The sequence below is a fragment of the Pan paniscus genome, chromosome 3 (assembly GCF_029289425.2).
Source record: "Pan paniscus chromosome 3, NHGRI_mPanPan1-v2.0_pri, whole genome shotgun sequence".
In the NCBI taxonomy this organism is placed as follows: Eukaryota; Metazoa; Chordata; class Mammalia; order Primates; family Hominidae; genus Pan; species Pan paniscus.
The window spans coordinates 39642835-39667015 of record NC_073252.2 but is presented as its reverse complement, the minus strand read 5'-3'; the positions used below and the strand labels follow the sequence as shown (position 1 = coordinate 39667015).

The window sequence follows — 24181 nt, the reverse complement described above, 5'->3', positions numbered from 1 at the left end:
GGGTTCAAGTGATCCACCCGCCCTGGCCTCCCAAAATGTTGGGATTATAGGTGTGAGCCACCATGCCATGTTTTTAATGCATTTTAAAATTATGTTAAAAGAAAATTCTTACAAAGATATTTTAAGATTACATCACAGCAAGCAATTGTTTAATTGGGACAAACAAGATACACTAAAAGCCAAATGAATTACTGTAATTAAATTTGTACAGTTTATTGACTTTTTTTCCTTTTTATTTATTTGAGATGGAGTTTTGCTCTTGTCACCCAGGCTGGAGGGCAATGGAGCGATCTTGGCTCACTGCAACCTCCCCCTCCCAGGTTCAAGTGATTCTCCTGCCTTAGCCTCCCGAGTAGCTGGGATTACAGGCGCCCACTACCACGCCTGACTAATTTTTGTGTTTTTAGTGGAGACAGGATTTCACCATGTTGGCCAGGCTGGTCTCGAACTCCTGACCTCAGGTGATCCACCCGCCTTGGCCTCCTAAAGTGCTGGGATTACAGGCGTGAGCCACTATGCCTGGCTATTGACTTTTTTTTTTTTAAGCAAAGAGGTGGGGTACATCCACTGCAGTCCAGGCATTCTGGCACCACCTCTGTTATTAACTGGAATCAAATTTTAAAAATTTCTGTGATCTTGAAGGTCTTGTTGAAGTTTTAGAGGTCTTTTGTTTTTCTTTTAGCCACTAGATTTTTCAGGAAAAATTCACCTATTTAGGAAAAAGGAAAACACATTAATATCAATTTAAAGTAAATAACAGTGAGACAACTATTTCAGAATTATATTTTTGGTGTTTCCCCTTTAAAGAAGACTTTTGTATTTATTGGCACTTCTCTCTTCTCAAACCTCAATGGCAATATTTTTCTAACCTAAATATCCCCTATTATCTTTGGCCTTTCTCCCCAGCAATAATGACTAGAGTCTCCTACTATTATTCTTTCTAGTAAGCCAATATTACAAAGGGTGACCCTACTGTATATATGGGTCTGCACATTAATTCTACTTTATGTGCACTATCTATCCCTCATCACTGTCAAAGTATTGCTCTTGGCAAAATTCATTTCCAAGAGCAATTTTGCTACATTATTAGGCTGGATCTGATGTTTATAAAACAGACCTCGTTGCAGTTGAGCAGACGCATCTGATGGAATCTCTTTAGCTTATTCCCCTCTAGGGAAGCAAGAGCTCTTCATTTGTAATGGGCTTTCTCCCCACTGCCTGAGTTGTGCCTACGCAATAAGTTAGCAGCTTAGAGGGCACATTCTCTTTTTAGGCCATTAGTGTTCCATTTAGTCTATTGCTCTTACAGCATGACTCAATGCTTATTGGTAGAGTGCAGCACTAGAGGCCTGATTTTACGAGGAGTCTGATTAACTTCTCTTTGTCATCTTACATATGAGTAGAACTGTGATGAGTCTATCTACATATAATCTCTGCAAATCCCAAGGCTCATAACCCAGCCAAGTAATCCATGCTGCTCCATACCTCCTCCAAATGTCGTGGGAGTAGCACCAACTTTATCAGACCCTAATCCATCATTTTAGTCTAATGCTCATCATATACCAGAATCTGATCTTTTCCTGGTAATTTAGAAAGCATCAGAAAGTTCATAATTTACTTCCTTTTATGTTAGAAATTTTTCTTTAGCAAAAGAAAAACTCCTTTCAAAGGACATTACTCTAACCATTCTAGAAGCTGATAGTGGTTCTATCCTTCACATGTATTTTTAGCTTGCCAGCAGTGCTGCTTGAAGACTAAATCACTTACAATTACTGGTTTTCAAAGTCCCCACATTCTGTCAGTCAGTGCTGAATCAAATTCTTGGGTTTTCAAACTATGATGAGCTACTAGTTCATTAAAATGTTTTAAATTACTATTTTTATTTATTTATTTTTGAGACGGGGTCTCATTCTGTCACCCAGGCTGGAGTGCAGTGGCACGATCACAGCTCACTGCAGCCTCAACCTCCTGGGCTCAGGTGATCCTCCCACCTCAACCTCCTGGGTAGCTAGAACTAGAGGTGCCCACCACCACCCAGCAACTCAGCCACCCAGCTAATTTTTGTATTTTTGTAGAGATGGGGTTTTGCCATGTTGCCCAGGCTGGTCTTGAACTCCTGGGCTCAAGTGATCCACCCGCCTCGGCCTCCCAAAGTGCTAGGAGTACAGGCGTGAGCCACTGCACCCGGCCTTAAATGTCTTTATAGGAACTAGGAACATACAGAATATTACTAATACTGGAGCATTAATTTTTTCAAATAGAATTTGTCTAATTTAAACATATTTAAGATTTAGACCCCAATATATAAAGCAATCATTTAAAACATCATCACTTTAGATAAAAAAAAAAATACCTAGTTTATTTATTTATATATATATTTATTTATTTTTGAGACAGAGTCTTGCTCTGTTGCCCAGGCTGGAGTGCAGTGGCATGATCTTGGCTCACCACAACCTCTGTCTCTCGGGTTCAAGCAATTCTCCTGCCTCAGCCTCCCAAGTAGCTGGGACTACAGGCACACACCACCATGCCCGGCTAATTTTTGTATATATATTTTTTCTTTTGGAGACGGAGTGTCGCTCTTTCGCCAGGCTGGAGTGGAGTGGCAGGATCTTGGCTCACCGCAACCTCTGCCTCCCAGGTTCAAGCTATTCTCTTGCCTCAGCCTCCCGAGTAGCTGGGACTACAGGTGCGCAGCACCATGCCCAGCTAATTTTTGTATTTTTAGTAGAGATGGGGTTTCACCATGTTGGCCAGGATGATCTCAATCTCTTGACCTTGTGATCTGCCCACCTCGGCCTCCCAAAGTGTTGGGATTTCAGGCATTAGCCACCACGCCTGGCCAATACCTAGTTTATTTTTAAAGAGACAAGGTCAGCCGGGTGCGGTGGCTCACACCTGTAATCCCAGCACTTTGGGAGGCCCAGGTGGGCGGATCACAAGGTCAGGAGATCGAGGTCATCCTGGCTAACACGGTGAAACGCCGTCTCTACTAAAAATACAAAAAATCAGCCAGGCGTGGTGGCGGGCACCTGTAGTCCCAGCTACTCAGGAGGCTGAGGCAGGAGAATGCCGTGAACCTGAGAGGCAGAGGTTGCAGTGAGTCAAGATTGCGCCACTGCACTCCAGCCTGGGCGATGGAGAGAGACTGCATCTAAAAAAAAAAAATAATAATAAAATAAAAAATAAAGAGATGAGATCTCACAATGTTGCTCAGGCTGTATTTGAACTCCTGGGCCCATGCGATCCTCCTGCCTCGGTCTCCCAAGAAGTTGGGACTATAGGCACACACCACCACACCTGGCCTAGCTGTTTCTTTTTTTTATTTTATTTTTGAGACACAGTGTCTTGCTCTGTCACCCAGGCTGGAGTTGTAGTGACACGATCATAGCTCACTGCATCCTTGAACTCCTAGGCTCAAGTAATCCAACTGCCTTCCAAAGTGCTGGGATTACAGGCATGAGCCACCTTGCCTGGCCTATTTATTCTTTTTTTTTTTTTTTTTGAGACAGAGTCTTGCTCTGTTGCCCAGGCTGGAGTGCAGTGGCACAATCTCGGCTCACTGCAAGCTCAGCCTCCTGGGTTCATGCCATTCTGCTGCCTCAGCCTCCCGAGTAGCTGGGACTGCAGGTGCCCGCCACCATGCCCGGCTAATTTTTTTGTATTTTTAGTGGAGAGGGTTTCACCGTGTTAGCCAGGATGGTCTCGATCTCCTGACCTCGTGATTTGCCCGCCTCAGCCTCCCAAAGTGCTGGGATTACAGGTGTGAGCCACCCCACCTGGCCAGCCAATTTATTCTTAATCATTATAATTGTTAAGTCCAACTGACAGGGACATCATAAACACTTTCTAGATTACATTCGGTCTTCAGATATGTTCTTTTGGATCCTCCGACAATCATTATCACATGACTTTTTATCCCTTGGAAAATGATTTTCTTTTTATAAATCAATTCAAGCTATTGATTAAAATAAGAGCTGAAATTCCAAAGGTAAAAAAAATTTGCATTGTAGCTAGTAAAACAACTAAACGTTCCTACGGAGAAAAATAATCTTATGGATATTTTTCTGTTGCCTCTGGGGGAAAAATACAAAGAAATTTAATGATGCAAGCAATGCTATCAAATAGATACTTTTCAGTGCTTAAACTGATTGAAACTGAGTCTGGAGATGCAGCTGGCATCATTTCCAAATAAATATGTATTTCTCAGAAAACCCTATTAGATGCTTGACATGCTCTGTCATTTCTGAATAACCTACTACTGAAATCTACACATAGAAAAAATTAATAAACTAATTGTTTCTGCTTTTACTATAGTAGCTGAGTTACAAAGCAGGGGGCTGAATTTGTTTAAGAAACAAAAGATTAAGAGAAACTTTTCTTAATATGATCCCCATGGAGCAAAGCTCCTAAGGATGTTCCAGAAAAAAAACTACGCCCTCTACCAAGACCACCAAAGGTATTAGAATTTGTCAAGAGTTTTAGTGACTGGTGGTAGAACTTAATGTGGAAAGTTAATGGCCTAAATGAAACCATGCCCCACAATCTAACTTACCTGCTTTATATGAAGAACGCACCAAAGGGCCACTTGCAGTATAATGAAATCCAAGTTCATTTCCTACTTTTTCCCAGTATTTGAATTTTTCAGGAGTAATATATTCTTCAACCTAGATTTAAATAATTACTTCTGATCAGATTTTAGAATTCCACTTTGATTCTGCAGAAAGTCTATACCTATGTATGCAGAATGCTCTTCACTGCATAATTTATCTTGCCCCCACCCCCAGGCTTTTGTCCTCTCCCTCCTCCCTGACTACGTGTTTACTGGTTACTTTTTGGCCACTCTATTGGGATGTAAATACAGGGAATTACAGAGACAGGGAAGCATATCAATTTTGTGCTACACTGGGTATTCCAAAGGACAGAGAAAGAAGAGATTATCTACAGATATTATTTATCTATATTTTTCCTTCGTTAACAGCTAAATTCAAGAATTACTCATGCTTATCCGATTCTTGAGGACAAGACTGTCTTACTCAACTTGTATCTTCTGCTTAGCACTGTGACTGGCACATGGTCACTGCTCAACACAAGCTTCTTGAATGAATGGATAAATGTCCATGATAGAAATAGAAAGAATGGTTTCCCATTCTTTCTTCGCCTCTGGCTCTAACATAACAAAAACAAGTTACACAATAACCAAGTGTAAATGAGTGCCATTTCCCAACTTTTAAATTCTTTTTCTCTAGGTTCACTTGAGTTGTGAAATTTGTGAAGAGAATGGGGGAGGCAGCAAATATGTGCAAACGTAGCTGATTTATGTAGATAATAAAATGAAAACTGGGACTTATAAGAATACAGCTGAGCCTCCAACAACATGGTAACTGCACAGGCCCACTTATACAAGGATTTTCTTCCATTTCTGCCACCCCTGAGACAGCATGACTAACTCCTCCTCTTCTCCCTCGTCCTCATCTACATGAAGATGATGAGGATGAAGACCTTTATGATGGTCCACTTCCACTTAATGACTAGTAAATATATTTTCTTTTCCTTACGATTTTCTTAAAAAAATTTTTTCTCTAGCTGACTTTATCATAAGAATAAGATGTGTATATATATGTGTGTGTGTGTGTGTATGTGTGTGTGTATATACAGATATACACACACACATACATATATATATAAGTACATGTAACATACAAAATGTGTGTTAATTGACTGTTATTGGTATGGCTTCCGGTCAACAGAAGGCTATTAGTAGTTATGTTTTTTTGGGAGTCAAAAGCTATACATGGGCTGGGTGCGGTGGCTCACGCCTGTAATCCTAGCGCTTTGGGAGGCCGAAGCGGGTGGATTGCCTGAGCTCAGGAGTTCGAGACCAGCCTGGGCAACATGGCAAAATCTTGTCTCTAAAACTACAAAAAAATTAGTTGGGTGTGGTAGTGTGTGCCTGTAATCCCAGCTACTCAGGAGGCTGAAGCATGAAAATCGTTTGAACCTGGGAGGTGGAGGTTGCAGTGAGCCGAGATTGCCCCACTGCACTCTAGCCTGGGTGACAGAGCGAGACTCTGTGTCAAGAAAAAAAAAAAAATTATATATATGTATATTTTAGCCGGATGTAGTGGCACCCGCCTGTAGTCCCAGCTGCTCAGGAGGGTGAGGCAGGAGAATCACCTGAACCCAGGAAGCAGAGATTACAGTGAGCCGAGATCGTGCCACTACACTCCAGCTCGGGCGACAAGAGCAAAACTCTATCTTTAAAAAAAAAAAAAAAAAAAGCAAATCAAGATACGTGTACCTTAAGGTGACGCCTTGTTGGCTGCATATATTGTCCTAAAGTCAAGCAGTCTACATCTGCCTCACGAAGTGCTGTAGGAAGAAAAGCACAAATTACATTAGCAAATACTTTAATTGTAGATCTAAGCATAATTTTCCTAAGGAATATTTTAAAACGGTGTGAACTTTATGACAGTCCATAATCTTCATGTTGGGGAATAAGACAACATCTATTCATTCAAAAGTATTATGTGCCAGGGACTGTGGTAAGGACTGAAAACAATAATAATTAAGACAGTCATGTAGGGCTGATACATACAAGGATAAATACTTCTAATACTATGGAATCAATGCTAAAATAGTAGTGGAGGGTATTTTAGAGTAGGAGTCTGTTTGGTAGAAAAGGTATGGGAAATGGTATATGCAAAAACCTCAATGCATCTATATTATAGAGCAAATATGTTGCATTAGGCTTTTACTCAATGCACAAGATATGCTATGGGGGCTGTGATTTAAACTATGACATATCAGAATCTTTCTAATAAACTGTGTGCAATGTGGTAAACAGCAGGTCTTGATTACTATATGAACTTATTACTCTTTGAACCACTAAATAACTACAAGTAGTCCAAGGGTCCTCAGCTAAAATTAAAACTTTGAAATTCCAAAGTTTAAAAAGTCCAAGAATCACAAAGCAAATGGACTTACGGGACTACAGTTCAGCAAAGTCCAAAGCACACCATGTTATGTGACAATGCTACAAGTAAGCTCTTTCTCAGAGGCCTGGATTAGTCTCATTGATCTATGAACTGTCAGTGCCTGGTACCAGGCTGGCTCTCCAAAAGTGTCCAATGATAGAATGAGAAAAGTGGATGAAATCATGCTTTCAGTGGATGCAAGGATGGGGAATAAAATGGGATATAAATGTTGTATCCTGAGCGTCATGCATATCACTCCATGAAATTCCAAGAAAATTTATTTCCTTTGCTTCTTTTTTTTTTTAACTTGTATTTTAGATTTGAGGGTGCATGTGCAAGTTGGTTTCCTTTTCATGCTGCCATCTATAACCATATACTTTTCTTTGTTTTTAGAAGGGCCTTCAAAGTGAGTGGGTTCCTGCTATTACTCAAATTACATGGGAAAGATTTTTCATTTTTCAATTTCTTTACCTTTCATTGTTGCATATACTTGCTCATCATTCTCGCCTAAACCCAACATTATAGATGTTTTAGAAATAACATCAGGCTGAACCTTCTTGGCATGTTTCAGTACACGTAGGGACTGATCAAAATTGGCCCGAGGATCACGAACCTTACTGGAAAACAGCAGGACTGTTGTCAGCAAGAATTACAAGTTCAACCAAGTACATAGTTATGCAAGCAACCTGAAAGACCAGAGAAGTACATTCTGCACATTATCTTAAATCACATAGTTCAAAGGTAGCATTTATGCACAGATGCCTAACTGTTAATTTAGGAAAGAAAAGGCCTCACTGGGCTCCCTAGTTCTATCTCAAGCCTGGGGCAGAGAAAAGTAGAATGGAAGAAATTACTTCAGTTTATGCATTGAGAAACCAGAATTCTGAAGCGAAAAATTAGAAGAGAAAAGAAAAAAAGCAGAAGTAAGAGAGTCTCCATACTGAACAAAGAAAAAAATAAGCTGAACCCACATGTCAGAGGGTTGAAACTTTCAAGTTCATTTCTTTTCTGAAGACTAAGCTGCCCTCTGCTGGTAAGTATACAACACTACCACATATTAGGTAAAGAAATGCATGATTCTGGAATTTTCACTGGAAAGGATCATGTTTTTAAGTGAAACCAGGGAAACTGGCACCCACTGGTGGTGGTATCATGATGAGGTTGGAACAGGCTGTGTCCTAGACTTCAACAATGGCCAAACCACCATGGCTTAAATGACTTATCCTTTAAGCCAAAAGGCCAGAAAGCTTCTGATGTTAAACTGGATTTCATTTCAATTCTAATGCAGCTTTATTTTCTGTAATTGTTTTTCATTAGAGACTAGTTAACAGGAAAGAGAAGAAACAAATTTATGAATTTAAAAATAACTGAAACTGACATTATAGAAATCACTTTTTAACAGAATTTCTCCACTGAAATTAAGTTATGGTCTCTACTGTTTATGATTTAGTGAAAATGGTGGTTATTGTTTACTGTAACTTCTTTCAGGCTCTATGACACAGATCATATGTAGAAGCTAATAAAATCACTGCTAAGTGCTAAAATTAAAGAAAAAAATGATATTACTCTTGCCCGAAGCTTAAAATTTTCTAAAATTTGAATGGATGTGGATAACAATCCTTACTTTTTTTCTTACATGAGTGTTACTTGCCAATGATTAGTCTTAATTACTGAAATTATTAGGAATAAGAAAGCATAGTGTCTACTTTTTTAAAAAAGTACATCTGAATGATATGAGTTTTTTTCTTTTTTTTTTTTTTTGAGACAAAGTTTTGCTGTCGCCCAGGATGGAGTACAGTGGCACTATCTCGGCTCACCGCAACCTTCGCCTCCCGGGTTCAAGCAATTCTCCTGCCTCAGCCTCCAGAGTAGCTGGAATTACAGGTCTGCACCTAGCTAATTTTTTGTATATTTAGTAGAGATGGGGTTTCATCATGTTGGCCAGACTGGTCTTGAACTCCCAACCTCAGGTAATCCGCCTGCCTCAGCCTCCCAAAGTGCTAGGATTATAGGCGTGAGCCACAAGTTTTTCTTCTGTATCATTTATTACACATATTAGTGCTGAATATATATATATAAAAAAATATATGAATATATATAATATAAAAAAAAAATATATATATATTTTTTTCCTTTCTCTTTCTTTCTAGATGGAGTTTCGCTCTTCTTGCCCAAGCTGGAGTGCAATGGTGCAATCTCACCTCACTGCAACCTCCGCCTCCCGAGTTCAAGTGATTCTTCTCCTGCTTCAGCCTACCGAGTAGCTGGGATTACAGGCATGTGCCACCACGCCTTGCTATCTTGTATTTTTAGTAGAGACAGGGTTTCTCCATGTTGGTCAGGCTGGTCTCGAACTCCCAACCTCAGGTAATCTGCCTGCCTCTGCCTCCCAAAGTGCTGAGATTACAGGCGTGAGCCACAGCATCCAGCCAAATATATTTTTGAAGTCTTTTCTTTAGAATTACAACCAAAGCAATTGCTCTAGTGTAATTTTTTCCCTCCTTTGAAAACTTTATTTGTGGGGAGGGGGAAACAAACAACTTATTGAAATTTGCAGTATGATATTATTTTAAAACAAAAGAAAAAAAGATGTTCATTATTTGTGGGTATTAAAACACACACAGTAACTTAGTAATATGAGTTACTAACATCTTAATGTTTGTAATATAAAAATTAAGTATATTATAAATATAAAAATACAAATATGTAGTATAAATATAGTGTTTATAATATAAACACTAAGGTGTTAGTAACTGATATTGCTGGGTGGAAATACTATTATGGGTGATATTTATGCTGTTTTTGTTGGTGATATTTTCTGATTTTTATGTAACAGACATAGATTGAGTTTGCCTAAAAAACAAAAAAGAATAGAGTTTACTTTGTAAAAGTCAATGGCAAAGTTCAGCCCTGGAAAAGGTAAGAATATATGGCATATTTTGACCCACCTAACTTCCCAACATTACTTTGTACACGTATTCACCTCTGTAATTCCGGGACTGTTTCTACATTATGTGCATACACATCTAATCCTGACAGAGCAACTTTTTCTATTGCTTTGAGATCACCTCGAAAATCAGGAGTAAGACATTCCACAAGGATTTTTGGATTCCTAAGGGGAAAAGAGAGAATAATCAAACAGAGAGAAAGAACTGACATACCTGTTCCTCAAAATAGAAATTATCAGTAATCGTTCAGTATGCTTCAACACAGTAACCTTTAGAACTTTGTCAAGAAAAGTATGAACATACAGATGTTCATACATGAACCATTATTAAAAAAAAAAAGCAGACCATTAAATACTATGTACACAGTGGTTAAAACACACCTGTAGGCAAACTGAATAGAATTTCAAATTATATATAGTAGACTTTTAAACCTAATTTGAGTAGGTTTTAGAAAAAGTAAATAATTTTAAGAAACTAAAATATGAAATATTAAAACATTAAATATAAAATTTTACTCATTGGAAAGTAAATTGAAGTATTTCTTATATAAATGTGAGTATTATTTGATTGCTTTAATTTTGATTTCTTTAAAAAGTCATCAAATCATGCTCTCCTCCCTTCCTCTAGGCAAATATTTCACAAGTGCTACGGGTTTTAAAAACTATTTTCTGGGTTGCTGAGTCATGAGCTTTGTTAAACGAAGTACGAGCTAAACATTAATCTTCCTATTTATATTGTGGCTATATCTATTCATCCAAGTATTATAATGTGAACTGGGTCACAGAGCTGTTCCCTTTGACACCAGCAAAAACGACTGAAACAGCTGACACATTTTTTCACAAACCCACTGGCAAAGTGTCTGGAGTTGTTCCCTGAAAGAACAGATGTAGAAAAGACCACATGTACACCCTTATCATGAATATAAGAGATGTTCAAAGAACATATCCTATATATATATTTTTTTTTAATAAAAACAGGGTCTTGCTCTGTTGCCCAGTGCATCATAGCTCACTGTAACTTTGAACTCCTGGGCTCACGCAATCCTTCTGCCTCAGCCTCCCAAGCAGGTAGGACTATGGGCACATGCTACCACATCCAGCTATTTTTTTTTTTATTTTTTTATTTTTTGTAGAGACAGCATCTCCCTATGTTGCCCAGGCTGGTCTTGAATGCCTGTCCTCAAGCAATCTTCCTGCTTTGGCCTCCCAAAGTGCTAGAACTACAGGCGTGAACCACTGTGCTTGGTTCTATTGCTTTTTTAAACTGAAAGCTGAGACCCACTGAAGCTTGTAAAATAAACCTAGTGGATTGCAAACAGATTTTTCAAAAATGAACTATAGTAAATAGAAAATAGAAAATACTAGGGAATCATTTAAAAAATTTACTAAGTGCGCTTAGGTGCCAAACTAGTACTGAGCTGTAGAAAATTAGAATAATCTCAGCACTTTGGGAGGGCGAGGCAGGAGTATTGGTTGAGGTCAGGAGTTTGAGACCAGCCTGGGGAACATAGCAAGATTCCGTCTCTAAAAAAAAATGTAAAAACATTAGCCAAGCATGGTAGTGTACCTGTAGTCCCAGCTACTTGGGAGGCTGAGGCAGAAGGATTGCTTGAGCCCAGAAGTTTGAGGCTGCAGTGAGCTATGATCATCAGGCCGCTGCACTCCAGCCTAGATGACAAAGCAAGACTGTCTCTTAAAAGAAAAAACAAAACAAACCCAAAAAAACAGGCCGGGCGCGATGGCTCAGGCCTGTAGTCCCGCACTTTGGTAGGCTCAGGTGGGTGGATCAATTGAGGTCAGGAGTTTGAGACCATCCTGGCCAACATGGTCAAACCCTATCTCTACTAAAAGTACAAAAATTAGCTGAGCGTGGTGGCGTGGGCCTCTAATCCCAGCTACTCGGGAGGCTGAGGCAGGATAAATGCTTGAACTGGGAGGCAGAGGTTGCAGTGAGATGGTGCCATGCACTCTAGCCTGGGCAAAAGAGCGAGACTCCATCTCAAAAAAAAAAAAAAAAATCATTACTAAGAAGACCAGGTTTATACTTTTTAAAGAAAATTATTCAAAGTTTAGACTAATGCTCTAATATGAGGGAGGGATTCTATGGGCTAAAGGTCTATGGGTAAGTTCATGTCACTGAGCCCCTAAAATTCTCTGCAAATATGTATCTGTACATACAAATATGCTTTTTTCAAAGAAATGTGTACATAATTTCCAGTGAATTATCAGAAAACTATGAAACTCCTCAAAAAGTGAATAATCCCTGCTTCAAGGTAATGAACTTAAACTTAACTCATATGGGTCCAAAAAGGTCCTTAAATTACACAAATGCAAAAATAAGTACCTTTCCTTTAAATATGATACGGTCTTTGCAATGTGTTCAGCTCCCCCATCAGGCATATCTAGAAACAAAAGAATCCACTGCTCAGGATGATGTCATCATTTAGAGCCAGTTTCTGGTAGAGGCCATGATGACACACTAACCATCTCGATCCACAGATGTCAGGACAACATAATCCAGACCCCATTCTGCAATTGCCTTTGCAGTATTGTAGGGCTCACTGGCATCCAGTGGAGGAGGATTTCTTGCAGTCTTAACAGAACAAAATCTGCAACCTCTTGTACATGTGTCACCCATCAACTAGAATAGAAATGTTACAATTTAAATGAAATAGACAGATGACCCTTAAGGACATAATGTTGAGAGAATAAAGCAAGTTGCAAAGAATGCATACAGTTTGGTTCTAAGAAATTTGAAACATTCAAAACTAAATGATAGTCAAGGAACACAAATATATGTGATAAAACTAAAAAGGGAAATAATAAACTCAGCAATAAGAATAGTGTTCAGGGGAAAGGGGATGGGATCAGGAAAGGACACAAAATTTAAATTTAAAAACAAAGCAGGGTGCAGTGGCTTGCTCCTATAATCCCAGCTACTCTGGAAGCTGAGGTGAGAGGATTGTTAAGAGTTTGAGACCAGCATGGGCAACACGGTGAGACCCTGTCTCTAAAAATTAGCTGGTGTAGTGGCATGTACCTGTAGCCTCAGGTATTTAGGGAGGCTGAGATAGGAGGATTACTTGAGCCTAGGAGTTCGAGGCTGCAGTGAGCTATGACTGTGCCACTGCACTCCAGCCTGGGTGACAGAGTGAGACCCCCATTTCTTAAAACAAAATAGAAACACAACTGAAAAATGGGATTCTAATATACAGTTTAGGGGGTACAGAGGGGTATTCAAAGATAATGCTAATGTTTTAATCTCAAACTGGAGGTATGAGGGTGTCTGTTGTGTTATTCTTTATAACTTACACAGTTTATAAGATCCTTTTTTTTTTTTTTTTTTTTTTTGAAACAGGGTCTTGCTCTGTAGTCTAGGCTGGGATGCAGTGGCATGATCATGTCTTACTGCAGCCTCAACCTGTTGGGCTCAAGTGATCCTCCCACCTCAGCCTCCTCAGAAGTTGGGTATACAGGCAAGTGCCACCATGCCCAGCTAATTTTTAAAAACTTTTTTTTTGTATGGACAAGGTTTTACCATGTTGCCCAGCTGGTCTCGAACTCCCGGGTTCAAATGATCTGCCTGCCTTGGCCTCCCAAAATGCTGAGATTACAGGCATGAGCCACTGCACCCGGCCTATGAAGATACTTTTATATCTATTCAATAATAAAAAAAGATGATTTTAAAAGACATAAAATATATGACAGATCAATGTACAGGTCTCTATGGATGTAAAAACAGAAAGCACAGCTCCTTCTTGTTGAATATATTAAACAGAAAACACATAAAAAGCTAAGCAATCATGAATAATGTTTCCAAACATTGATAGGAGAGGTATCTCAAGGCAGCACGTGATTAACTATCACATAAATGAAAGAACCAATAATAGATTTATTCAGAGAAGGGTGAGATCACAACAGGTTGGATTATTCCATCAGGTTTTTTCTTAATATTTTTCATAAATGCAAATGTAATGAAAAATCTGACCAGAGATTCATAATGCACATTTTTAGGAGGAAGACACAAAATAGTCCCTTTCAGTTTCTAGACTAAAGCCATAGAGGTTGAGGCTGGCCCTACCATGATCGTGGCTGTGGCGGTGGCATATTCTCCACCTCCCCAACACTCTCCAATATTGGGACATCGAGCTTCCTCACATACCTGTATGCAAAAGGAAATGGAACACCATTAGGTTGACAATATCCACCAACTAAACAGTTGGTGACTGTGATTAGACATTTTAAACTTCTCATTGTTTACAACATATTTTTGAAGACATTCACTATTCAAAAATGCTGTTAAGACCAAGTGCGCTGGCTCATGCCTGTAATTCCAGCACTTTGGGAAGCTGAGGCAGGAGGATTGCTTGAGCCCAGGAGTCTGGAACCAGTCTGGGCAACATAGTGAAATCCTGCCTCTACAAAAAATCAAAGTTAGTCAGGCATGGTAATGTGCACCTATACTCCCAGCTACTCAGAAGGCTGAGGAGGGAGGATCACTTGAGCCTGGGAGGTCAAGGCAATTGTGCCACAGCACTCCAGCATAGACAACAGAGCAATGCCCTGTCTTCAAAAAAAAAAAAAAGGCTGTTAAACTGCCAAACTCTATATTAAGATTAGAGTGTAGTGAGCATGTCCTATAGAGGTGTACTCCCTTACATAATTATGTAAGAATGGACAGACTTGAATTTTTATTTTTTTTTTAAGATGGAGTCTCACTGTCGTCCAGGCTGGAGTGCAGTGGTGCCATCTCAGCTCACTGCAATCTTCACCTCCCAAGCTCAAGTGATTCTCCAGCCTCAGACTTCCAAGTAGCTGGGACTACAGGCTCACGCCACCACGCCCAGCTAATTTTTTTGTATTTTATTAGAGACGGGGTTTCACCATGTTGGCCAGGCTGGTCTTGAACTCCTGACCTCAGGTGATCCTCCCACCTCGGCCTTCCGAAGTACTGGAATTATAGGTGTGAGCCACCGCACCCGGCCAAAATCCAATTTTTAAATTAAAAACTTTACGAATGTATATACTTCATATGTGCAAATAAAAAAGTCTGAAAGATTATATACTGAAGAGTTAAAGGTAAAGGAGTATGGTTTATATATGGCATTGCGTATGTGACATACCTTCATATTTAATTTTATATTCTTTCCAACAAATCATGTATCTAATTTGCAATATAAAACAAACAAAGCCTTGTTTCCAAACTCGTAGGGCAAAAAATCTCTGTTTGCCGGAAAAATGATTCTAAATATATTTCCATTCCTGGTAGTAATGTATCACTTAACATATTTACTCTCTTTGCTATTATTTATATATTTATTAATAATTTTTAAGTTATATAAACGTAGAAACATGGCTTTTGGTGAAGAGGGATAGTTTACACTTTGACAACTTACTGTATGGAGATTTAAATTCCGCAAAGTATTTTTCAGTTTATTGTAATTTTTCCCCATGGGAATCTCTGTCTTTAGCCATGGAGGTAGTCTTAACCTAAGGAAAGCCAAACATAACTATCTATTAACAAATATGCTGCCAAATAATTACACAGCTTTGAAGTTAATTTCTTCTATTACAATTCCTAGTTAATAATTTTTTCTATAACCTTAGAATAACTCTTATAATTTCTGTCATAGGAGTAAGAACACAGAATCAAATTTAGCCTTGCTCAAACCACTTTAGAAAACACCAATAATGGCCAGGTGTGGTGGCTCATGCCTGTAATCCCAGCACTTTGGGAGGCCGAGGTGGGCGGATCACAAGGTCAGGAGTTCGAGACTAGCTTGGCCAATATGGTGAAGCCCTGTCTCTACTAAAAATACAAAAATTAGCTGGGCGTGGTGGCAGGCGCCTGTAGTCCCAGCTACTTGGGAGGCTGAGGCAGAAGAATCCCTTGAACCCAGGAGGCGGAGCTTGCAGTGAGCCAAGATTGTGCCACTGCACTCCAACCTGGGTGACAGAGCAAGACTGTCTCAAGAACAAACAACAAAAAAGAAAACACCAATAATGGAGTGTAACAGGGCGCTATGCTCACGTCTACCTTTTTTGCAAAGGCAGAGTTACACTATTCTAATAAGAGAATGAGCAAGTTTTCGAATATCTCATCCCTCATGAATGATACTGCCAAAAAGTACTCTACTTGTTTAGACTGAGGAAAGATCACAACTGTGCACTGTCTGCTCTACATTCTAGATTTTATAGTGGTTACTCAATGGAAAAAAGATCTAAAATTTGGAGTGGAGACTGTGTATCCTTGGTTCTCCATGACTTCCATCCACTTGTGATATAGAAGGAGCAGGATTAAGTTATCTTTCAACTCAATCTACCTTCTACATAAAATTCCATCATTCTTTTAAATTAAGGCAAGGTATCCATAGGTCACATGTAAATTGACTAGGAGAAGCACAAGTTAGATCATCAACACCTACTAACCCAGATCTAACAGACTAGTAGCAAAGCAGTAATCTTTACTCTGAAGAAGTTGGATGCTGGGTAGAAAATGGGGAGATGGCAGTGTAACATAGTAAGGGCAAGAGAAAAGAGAAAGATTCCAAAAATTTCATCTGCTTACTTGTTCTATCTAGTTCTGTTATCACATCTTTCTAATGATTTTTAGCTAAATTTAACAAGTCTGATATTAAAAACAGATTCTAGGGCTTGGTTATATCTGAAAATAATGCACAATAAAGGAACGGGACGTTAAAATTATCTCAAATTTTCAATTACCTTTCTCCTTTCTGGCGTTTTAGGTTTCCTTTATATTCATCCCAGGTGCTCCTGTCTGCAAGATCACCAGATACAAAATCTTGAAGGTCTGGTCCATTCTGTAGGAGTTCCTTTTTTTTATCTGGCAAGGAGCTTAATGGTCTGACTGGGCTGCAAAAATATCTCCCAAATACCTAAAGAAAGAGTTAATTATGACGTTTATTTAGTGGAGTCCGTAATAATTTAGTTTTAACCCATCATAACACCTAAACGGAAGGGTAAAGCCAAAAAAGTGATTCAGAAATTATGTCAAACTAGGAGCTCTAGTATTCTAGGGCATTAGAATATAATATAAAAGATGACTGAAGGAACCAAACCTAAAAGAGAGTAAGAGTTGACTGTTTACTACTGAGTTTAGAATAGATTTGGAAATCTGTTTTTTTTTTTTTGAGACGGAGTCTTGCTCTGTTGCCCAGGCTGGAGTGCAGTGGCGCAATCTTGGCTCACCACAAGCTCCGCCTCCCGGGTTCACGCCATTCTCCTGCCTCAGCCTCCTGAGTAGCTGGGACTACAGGTGCCCGCCACCACGCCCGGCTAATTTTTTTGTATTTTTAGTAGAGACAGGGTTTCACCATGTTAGCCAGGATGGTCTCGATCTCCTGACCTCAGGTGATCCACCTGCCTCGGCCTCCCAAAGTGCTGGGATTACAGGCGTAAGCTACCGCACCCGGCCCGAAAATCTCTGGAACTAACATATATCAGACTTTCATGTACTCCACCTACCAGGAACTAGATGTTTGTCTTTCAACAAGATTGAACTGCAATAACTGAAGAAGGTGCCACAGTTTAAAACCGTTCTGGTCCTGACTTGAATCAGGGGCGTTTAAAGTGAAGTGTGCAATAAATCTCTCGAGCTTTGAATAAGCATAATTGTTGAAACGTAGGTTAATAATGCCCAGTTGGTTTCAGACAACTGGAAGGGGGAAAACCAAGCCTAACGTTTTTACTTTCTTTTTTTTTTCTTTTTTTTTTTTGAGTGGAGTCTCGCTCTGTCGCCCAGGTTGGAGTGCAGTTGCGCGATCTCGGCTCACTGCAACCTCCGCCTCGCGGGTTCAAGCGATTCTCCTGCCTCAGCCTGGCGAGTAGCTGGGACTACAGGCGCGCGCCACCACGCTCAGCTAATTTTTGTATTTTTAATAGAGGCGGGGTTTCACCATGTTGGCCAAGATGAACGTTTTTACTTTCTAGGTTACATTGTTTCTGTGTTTGAACGTGGCAGTCAAGAACATAAGAAATCATGGTATTCGGCTTTTACATCTGAACACAAACGTATGAGATAGCCAAAACACTACAGAATCCACGAGTCTGCACATGTATCTCAAAAGAACCTTCGACAACTCAAAGAGTGCCTGTTAGGGTGTTGCACGATTGCTACTGCACTTCTCAATGTCTGCAGCTGAAGCCTAGCGGACAGGTTTGTGTTCTCTGCGGCTAGAGTGGTGTCTCACACACAGTAAGAGTCCAAGACAGAATAGCTATGTGGGGTGCTCACCGCAATGCTCCATAAATATAGGGTACAAACCACTCTAAGCAGAAAATAAGTCCTCGGTACTGGCCCAGAGAGACTTGCAAACAAACTGATGCCAGAGACTCTATATCATGGGGCTGGCGGGATAATTACATGAGATTACACGAAAAACGTTTAAAACTGCCGTTGGCTAGTAGTAAATGTTCAGTAAATGCACTGGCCTTTATTATTGGGCATGGGCGCTCTGAAAGGATAGGATCCCCCCACCCCACGCCCAAACCCGTTCGCCCTGCCGCTCACCCGGGGCCCCAGGTTGCGGGCTGCATCCCCGCAGCGTAGAGACATTTCCTCTTTAGGACTAGCGCAGTGCAGGGGTTGAGGGATCGCTAACTCCCGGGAAAGGACAGGTCGAAATTACGTCGCTCCATTTATGACAAGCAGCCAAGCTGCTCCACGATTGGGTGCTTTAGCCTTACGTGCGTCGCGCACTGATGACGCAATACGCAGGCCCCTGACGAGATACAAGTACGTAATGACGACAGACGTTCTTTCTTTGCTGCGTCTACTGCGAGGTAAGGATGTTTCTGTGCTCGTGGGGGTACTGGGAATCTCAAGCCATCTGCTCTGGGAAAGGCTGCGGCGCGGCTCCCACTCTCGGAACCTTGTCCTGTTTGTCCCCCAGCTCGGCAAGCGCCATATGAGCCTGGCGGCGCCAGATGAGAATCCTGTTCTGGGCTTTTTGGCCTATTCCCGCCCCTCAGTCTTGCCGGGATGGCACCGCCCGCATAGGACTTCCAGGGTTGGGCTGAGCGGGAGTTCGACTGCTGGGCCTCGTAATTCTCGCTTTGGGGCTGCTCCTTCCAGGCTGGGACACACTGGGGCCCGCTGTCGGTCTCTCGTCCTCCGACATCCTGTCTGGAACTTCCGCCTGGCAGTCTCCGGTAGGAGTGGAGCTCTGTGCGGCGTAGTTTGGTGGAAAAACGGGACTTGCGTCGGCCTCACCCCCAGTGTTTGTGTTTCAGAATGAAGACTATTCTCAGCAATCAGACTGTCGACATTCCAGAAAATGGTATGAGACTTGATGTCTTTACTTACATCTTTACTGCATGTTCCAAGCGTTGTGTGGCCTGACGAGTGTGTTCTCTCTCCTAGTCGACATTACTCTGAAGGGACGCACAGTTATCGTGAAGGGCCCCAGAGGAACCCTGCGGAGGGACTTCAATCACATCAATGTAGAACTCAGCCTTCTTGGAAAGAAAAAAAAGAGGGTGAGCGTTTTTCTTCTGATAATTCAGTTGCTCGTTGGAAGGTGGTTTATAACAGCATCACATTTGGTTGCTTTAACAATTTTCGAATTGAGGTTCAGTGCTTCAGCTTTAAATGTTGCCGTCCAGAATACCAGCCTGTTTAGTGAAATTGAAAAACCAGATTGTGAACACAGCCAGTTATATAAAGCTCAAATGTAATAGTGGTCATCAGTGACACGTCTTAATGGTGTTAGAAGTTTGGTTTATTTTCCTAGTGATTGCTTTGTAAAAATCACAGAAACCGGCAGTAGGTCATTTAAACCTGATGATTTAATTTTCCAGAAGGGAAGTTTGTTGCAGCCTCTACAAAGCTTAACTGTTGGGAGGTTTTATAGGTGGTTGGATTTTTCCAGTTGAAAACCATGTGCTTTGATTAGGGTTAATTCTAGAATCTTAAAGTAATTCGGTAAGTGGTCTGTTGTCTTTTAAGCCTGCATATTTCTGGAAAGAATACATTTTTTGTTCTGTTACAGCTCCGGGTTGACAAATGGTGGGGTAACAGAAAGGAACTGGCTACCGTTCGGACTATTTGTAGTCACGTACAGAACATGATCAAGGGTGTTACACTGGTAAGCAGATGTATCAGACTTCCTTGTTTTGGAAAGGGAGGTTTCTCAAACCTGTGCTTTATACAACATAAGTGTCTCTTTCAGAGAATGGGTTATGTATTTTATTTGGTGTAATACGCAAGAACTTGGCAAAAATAGGCATCTGTGGGTCTTTAAGCGATAGAGCTGAGAGCAAAGACCAGATGGGTACAACATGTTTGTTTTTTTCTGTTGTTGGGTTTTTTTTTTGTTTAATCAAGACGGGTCTCGCTATTTTGTCCAGGCTGAGCTCAAGTGATCCTCCCACCTTGGCCTCCCATAGTACTGGGATTGCAGGCATGAGCCACCATGCATGGCTAGATGGGTACAACTTTTAAAAAGTAGGCTAATGATGAATTTTCATACCTTCCGAATTTTCTTTTTTTAAGATAGGAAATCTACAGTTGCAGTACTAGTTGGTAGTCAAATCTCACCATCAGGACCCCTTGTTGGGATAGAAAAAGATGTAGTTTCTGAGTTTTCTGTCTGCTGCCGTAATGTATGTCATTATTCTTTCCAACCCACCGTCTCTCCCCTCAAGATAAAAAGTTCATGCTGAAATGGTTTTCTTTGCATTATACCTTCTAGAATGCACCTGATAATGGCACCCTGTACATCTATTATAAATCTGTTAAGATTCCCCCATCTACCCTTGCTCTTAGCCTTAAGTTCCTTGAAGGCAGGGGGCCTGCCTTTGGCTTGGTGGTCTCAATTCCTGCCATGTGCTGTACCTTAGTAACTCAGTAAATGTTAGTCTAATGTCTAAGATCAGGGCTTTGGGGTTCTCATTAAAAGAAGGCAGCATTGTTCATTGAGGGCATAAGAGCTAGTGAAATAAAGCCTCCGCAAGGAGCTTTACAGTCCACTGAATAGACAGAACAATGTTTATAAGGCTTGGTTCAGGTGACAGTTATTAGAAAATCTTGGCAGTGAGTGTTACGTTTTAAAATAAGTATAAGCATCTTAGAAAATTTTAAAACTATTAAAAATATTCCTCAGCATTGCTAATAGCTTGCTTATTTATTTAACATAGGGCTTCCGTTACAAGATGAGGTCTGTGTATGCTCACTTCCCCATCAACGTTGTTATCCAGGAGAATGGGTCTCTTGTTGAAATCCGAAATTTCTTGGGTGAAAAATACATCCGCAGGGTTCGGATGAGACCAGGTATGTGCATGCCCTCAGACAGAATTAAGAAATTTTTCCTTCATATTTTTTTTCCTCCTTTTCCACTCCCAACTTCCATACTTTAGTTGGCTGTTGTTTTGTGTTTGTGCTGAGTAAAACCAGATTTGTTTTAGAATTATCTCTTGATTACACTTACAACTGTTGGTGCTACTTAAGGGTTTATATCATTATATTGATTACAATTTCAGAAAGTTGATACATTGGAGTAGCTTGCAGTGGTGGTTGTATTTAACTTGGCAAATGAAATCTTTTAAAAAGACTTTAAATTTACAAAAGGTGTATATAATGGTGTGTATTTATGGAGCACAATGTGATGTTTCAACACATGCATATTCTGTGGAATGACTAAATCAGGCTAATTAACACATCCATCACTCCATTTATTTCTTCGTGGTAAGAACCTTTAAAATCTAAAGAGAAAACTACATGAGTAGTGGTTAATAGCCTAGCTTAAATTTCAGTTCTCACTGTCCACCTTGGGCATGTCATCTCTGCAGCTTAAAATTGCAAACATCTTTGATTAAATGAGTTAAAGTTGAAAAACAACAGTGCATGCGTAATACATAGTAAACACGGTAGCTTTAAAAAAATTTAAAGCTTAGTGCTTTTTATTTGAGGCAGGGTCTTGCTCTGTTGCCCAGGCTGGAGTACAGTGGCGTGATCTCAGCTCATTGCATCCTCCACCTTCGTGCTCAGGTGTTTCTCCCACCTCAGCCTCCCCACTAGCTGGCACTACAGGTGCCTGCCACCACATCCAGCTGATTTTTGATTTTTTGTAGAGACTGTTTCGCCACGTTGCCCAGGCTGATTTCAAGGAATGCTATGGTGCCTGGCCCCAGCTAATTTTTAAATTTTTTGTAGAGGCAGGGTCTTGCTATGTTGTCCAGGCTGGTCTTGAACTTGCAGGCTCAAGCAGTTCTTCCCCCTTGGCCTCTTAAAACATACCTGGCTCGGCCTCTTGATGCATTTTGATTCCATTGGGGTGGGGAGGGGTGGGAAGAAGGGAGATTCTTAGTATCAAAATAATGGCTGTCCAAAAATACTCTGATACTAGCTATGGTCAGCAACATTTAATGAAAACCCATATGTTAAAAATAAACCCCTGCCTCCTGGCTTCAAGCGATTCTCCTGCCTCAGCCTCCTGAGTAGCTGGGAGTATAGGCATGTACCACCACACCCAGCTAATTTTTTGTATTTATACTAGAGATGGGTTTCACAGTGTTAGCCAGGATGGTTTCGATCTCCTGACCTCATGATCCGCCCGCCTCGGCCTCCCAAAGTGCTGAGATTACAGGCGTGAGCCACTGTGCCCGGCCTCAAAATCTTAAGAAAAGGTTCTTTTGGTGCATGGAGTTTTACATGGAATAAATTAGTGCCTCTGCAATTTATTTTTTACACAGATCTGGTTTTGTGTTGATGCTGTGCAAATGCCCTCTCCCCTTTTAGGTGTTGCTTGTTCAGTATCTCAAGCCCAGAAAGATGAATTAATCCTTGAAGGAAATGACATTGAGCTTGTTTCAAATTCAGGTTTGTATGTTTACTATGTCTTAACTATGCCTACAAGATTTTGTCTAAATCTTGTTGTTTAAAATACAGTATTTTGCTAATTTTTATTTGATTAGCTTTTTAAATTGTGAAAATAAAAAGGTCACATTCTGAAATTTTAAGTACAGCACATAATGAAATACTTTCTTTTTAAGATGGGTTAGGCTGATGTATTAATTGCTTTATCTTCACTCCTATAGCGGCTTTGATTCAGCAAGCCACAACAGTTAAAAACAAGGATATCAGGAAATTTTTGGATGGTATCTATGTCTCTGAAAAAGGAACTGTTCAGCAGGCTGATGAATAAGATCTGAGAGGTAAGTTCTTACAGTGTCTTAAGTTTTATTACTGCTTTAGTTGAATGAAGCTCTTAATTTACTAAAAGACTTAAACTGAATTTGTAGTAATAGAAAATGGAGAGTTAAGCATTCTGGAACACAGTAAATTTGACAGAATAAAAGATGGAATTGGCATGCATTTTACTACGTATAGTTTACTATGAATCAGTAAGTCATAGTCTTGAGGTATGTTTTAGATTATTTAGAATAGTACAAAAAAAAGATTAGTACTTTCCTGGGCAAGTGTATTGATGGGGATTTACACATTTTTTTTCTTTTTTTACAGTTACCTGGCTACAGAAAGAAGATGCCAGATGACACTTAAGACCTACTTGTGATATTTAAATGATGCAATAAAAGACCTATTGATTTGGACCTTCTTCTTAAACCGGTTATCCTTTTTAGCTAGTTTTTTTCCCTCGTGGAACAAGGAGCTTTAATCTGGTTCTTGAAGGAATAGCAAGGATATATTTTAGGCAAGAGGAATATTGTACCAGTGACAGGCAAACATGAGGCCATTCATCATTGCATATAGAACTTTAGGAATACCCTGAAAGTGTCTAAATTTGCTGAGGCATGAATTTGAATATTTGGTAAGGCAAATGTTGTCTTAGTCACTGGTGGAGAAACAGCTGAGGAGTAGAACGAGTGATACAGCATCAGTTAGAATTAGAAGGTGTAGTTGGTTTGGTTCATGGTCTCAATAATCTTGTCCTTTACCTCAGCCATTTACTTCCATACCCTAGAACTTGTTTTTAAAAATTGATAACCCTTCCATAATCTCTTAATTCCATGTGTTATACTTTAAATATGGTACAAGGCCACCATAACTAGACTTAGGTCAACATGGTGACCCCCAAACCTTTGTGAATTCTACATCTCATTTGATGGAAACTGCAATTTCTAAGGCAAAATTTAACATTCATCCTTGATCAAATGCGTCAGGAAAACGTACTAAGTACCTTCATTGTAAGGTATGGTCAGGTACTTTATCAGAAAAATTAAATATAAGGACAGAGGTCGCGATCAGTTGGCATATATGTTATCTTGGATCTTACAGTGT

At 40.1% G+C, this 24181-nt stretch overlaps 2 protein-coding genes and 1 long non-coding RNA gene across 5 annotated transcripts; 2 read left to right on the top strand and 1 right to left on the bottom strand.

Moving 5' to 3' along the window:
• Window positions 1-119: 119 nt before the first annotated feature.
• LIAS (lipoic acid synthetase) lies at window positions 120-18652 on the bottom strand. 2 transcript variants are annotated; one of them, XM_003832187.4, is made up of 11 exons: window positions 18455-18652; window positions 16648-16820; window positions 15321-15414; window positions 14006-14086; window positions 12409-12565; window positions 12269-12326; window positions 9961-10089; window positions 7449-7594; window positions 6302-6372; window positions 4556-4667; window positions 120-709 (listed from the first exon to the last, which is right to left on the bottom strand). In XM_003832187.4, the coding sequence occupies exons 1-11, from the start codon at window positions 18497-18499 to the stop codon at window positions 657-659; spliced, it is 1119 nt and encodes a 372-aa protein (XP_003832235.1). In that variant the 5' UTR covers window positions 18500-18652; the 3' UTR covers window positions 120-656. The 2 variants fall into 2 exon arrangements, with proteins under 2 accessions (XP_003832235.1, XP_034814351.1); XM_034958460.2 differs by lacking the exons at window positions 12269-12326; window positions 12409-12565; window positions 15321-15414 and having other exon boundaries at window positions 18455-18587.
• LOC134730186 (uncharacterized) lies at window positions 5179-9947 on the top strand. The gene is made up of 3 exons (XR_010111851.1): window positions 5179-5534; window positions 7371-8861; window positions 9128-9947. It is a non-coding gene; the product is annotated as an uncharacterized LOC134730186 (long non-coding RNA).
• Window positions 18653-18657: 5 nt separating the features above from the next.
• Window positions 18658-23493, top strand: RPL9 (ribosomal protein L9). 2 transcript variants are annotated; one of them, XM_063603523.1, is made up of 9 exons: window positions 18673-18726; window positions 19019-19095; window positions 19177-19223; window positions 19307-19422; window positions 19935-20030; window positions 21082-21214; window positions 22682-22762; window positions 22981-23097; window positions 23405-23493. In XM_063603523.1, the coding sequence occupies exons 3-8, from the start codon at window positions 19178-19180 to the stop codon at window positions 23085-23087; spliced, it is 579 nt and encodes a 192-aa protein (XP_063459593.1). In that variant the 5' UTR covers window positions 18673-18726; window positions 19019-19095; window position 19177; the 3' UTR covers window positions 23088-23097; window positions 23405-23493. The 2 variants fall into 2 exon arrangements, with proteins under 2 accessions (XP_003832232.3, XP_063459593.1); XM_003832184.5 differs by lacking the exon at window positions 19019-19095 and having other exon boundaries at window positions 18658-18726.
• The last annotated feature ends 688 nt before the right edge of the window (window positions 23494-24181 follow it).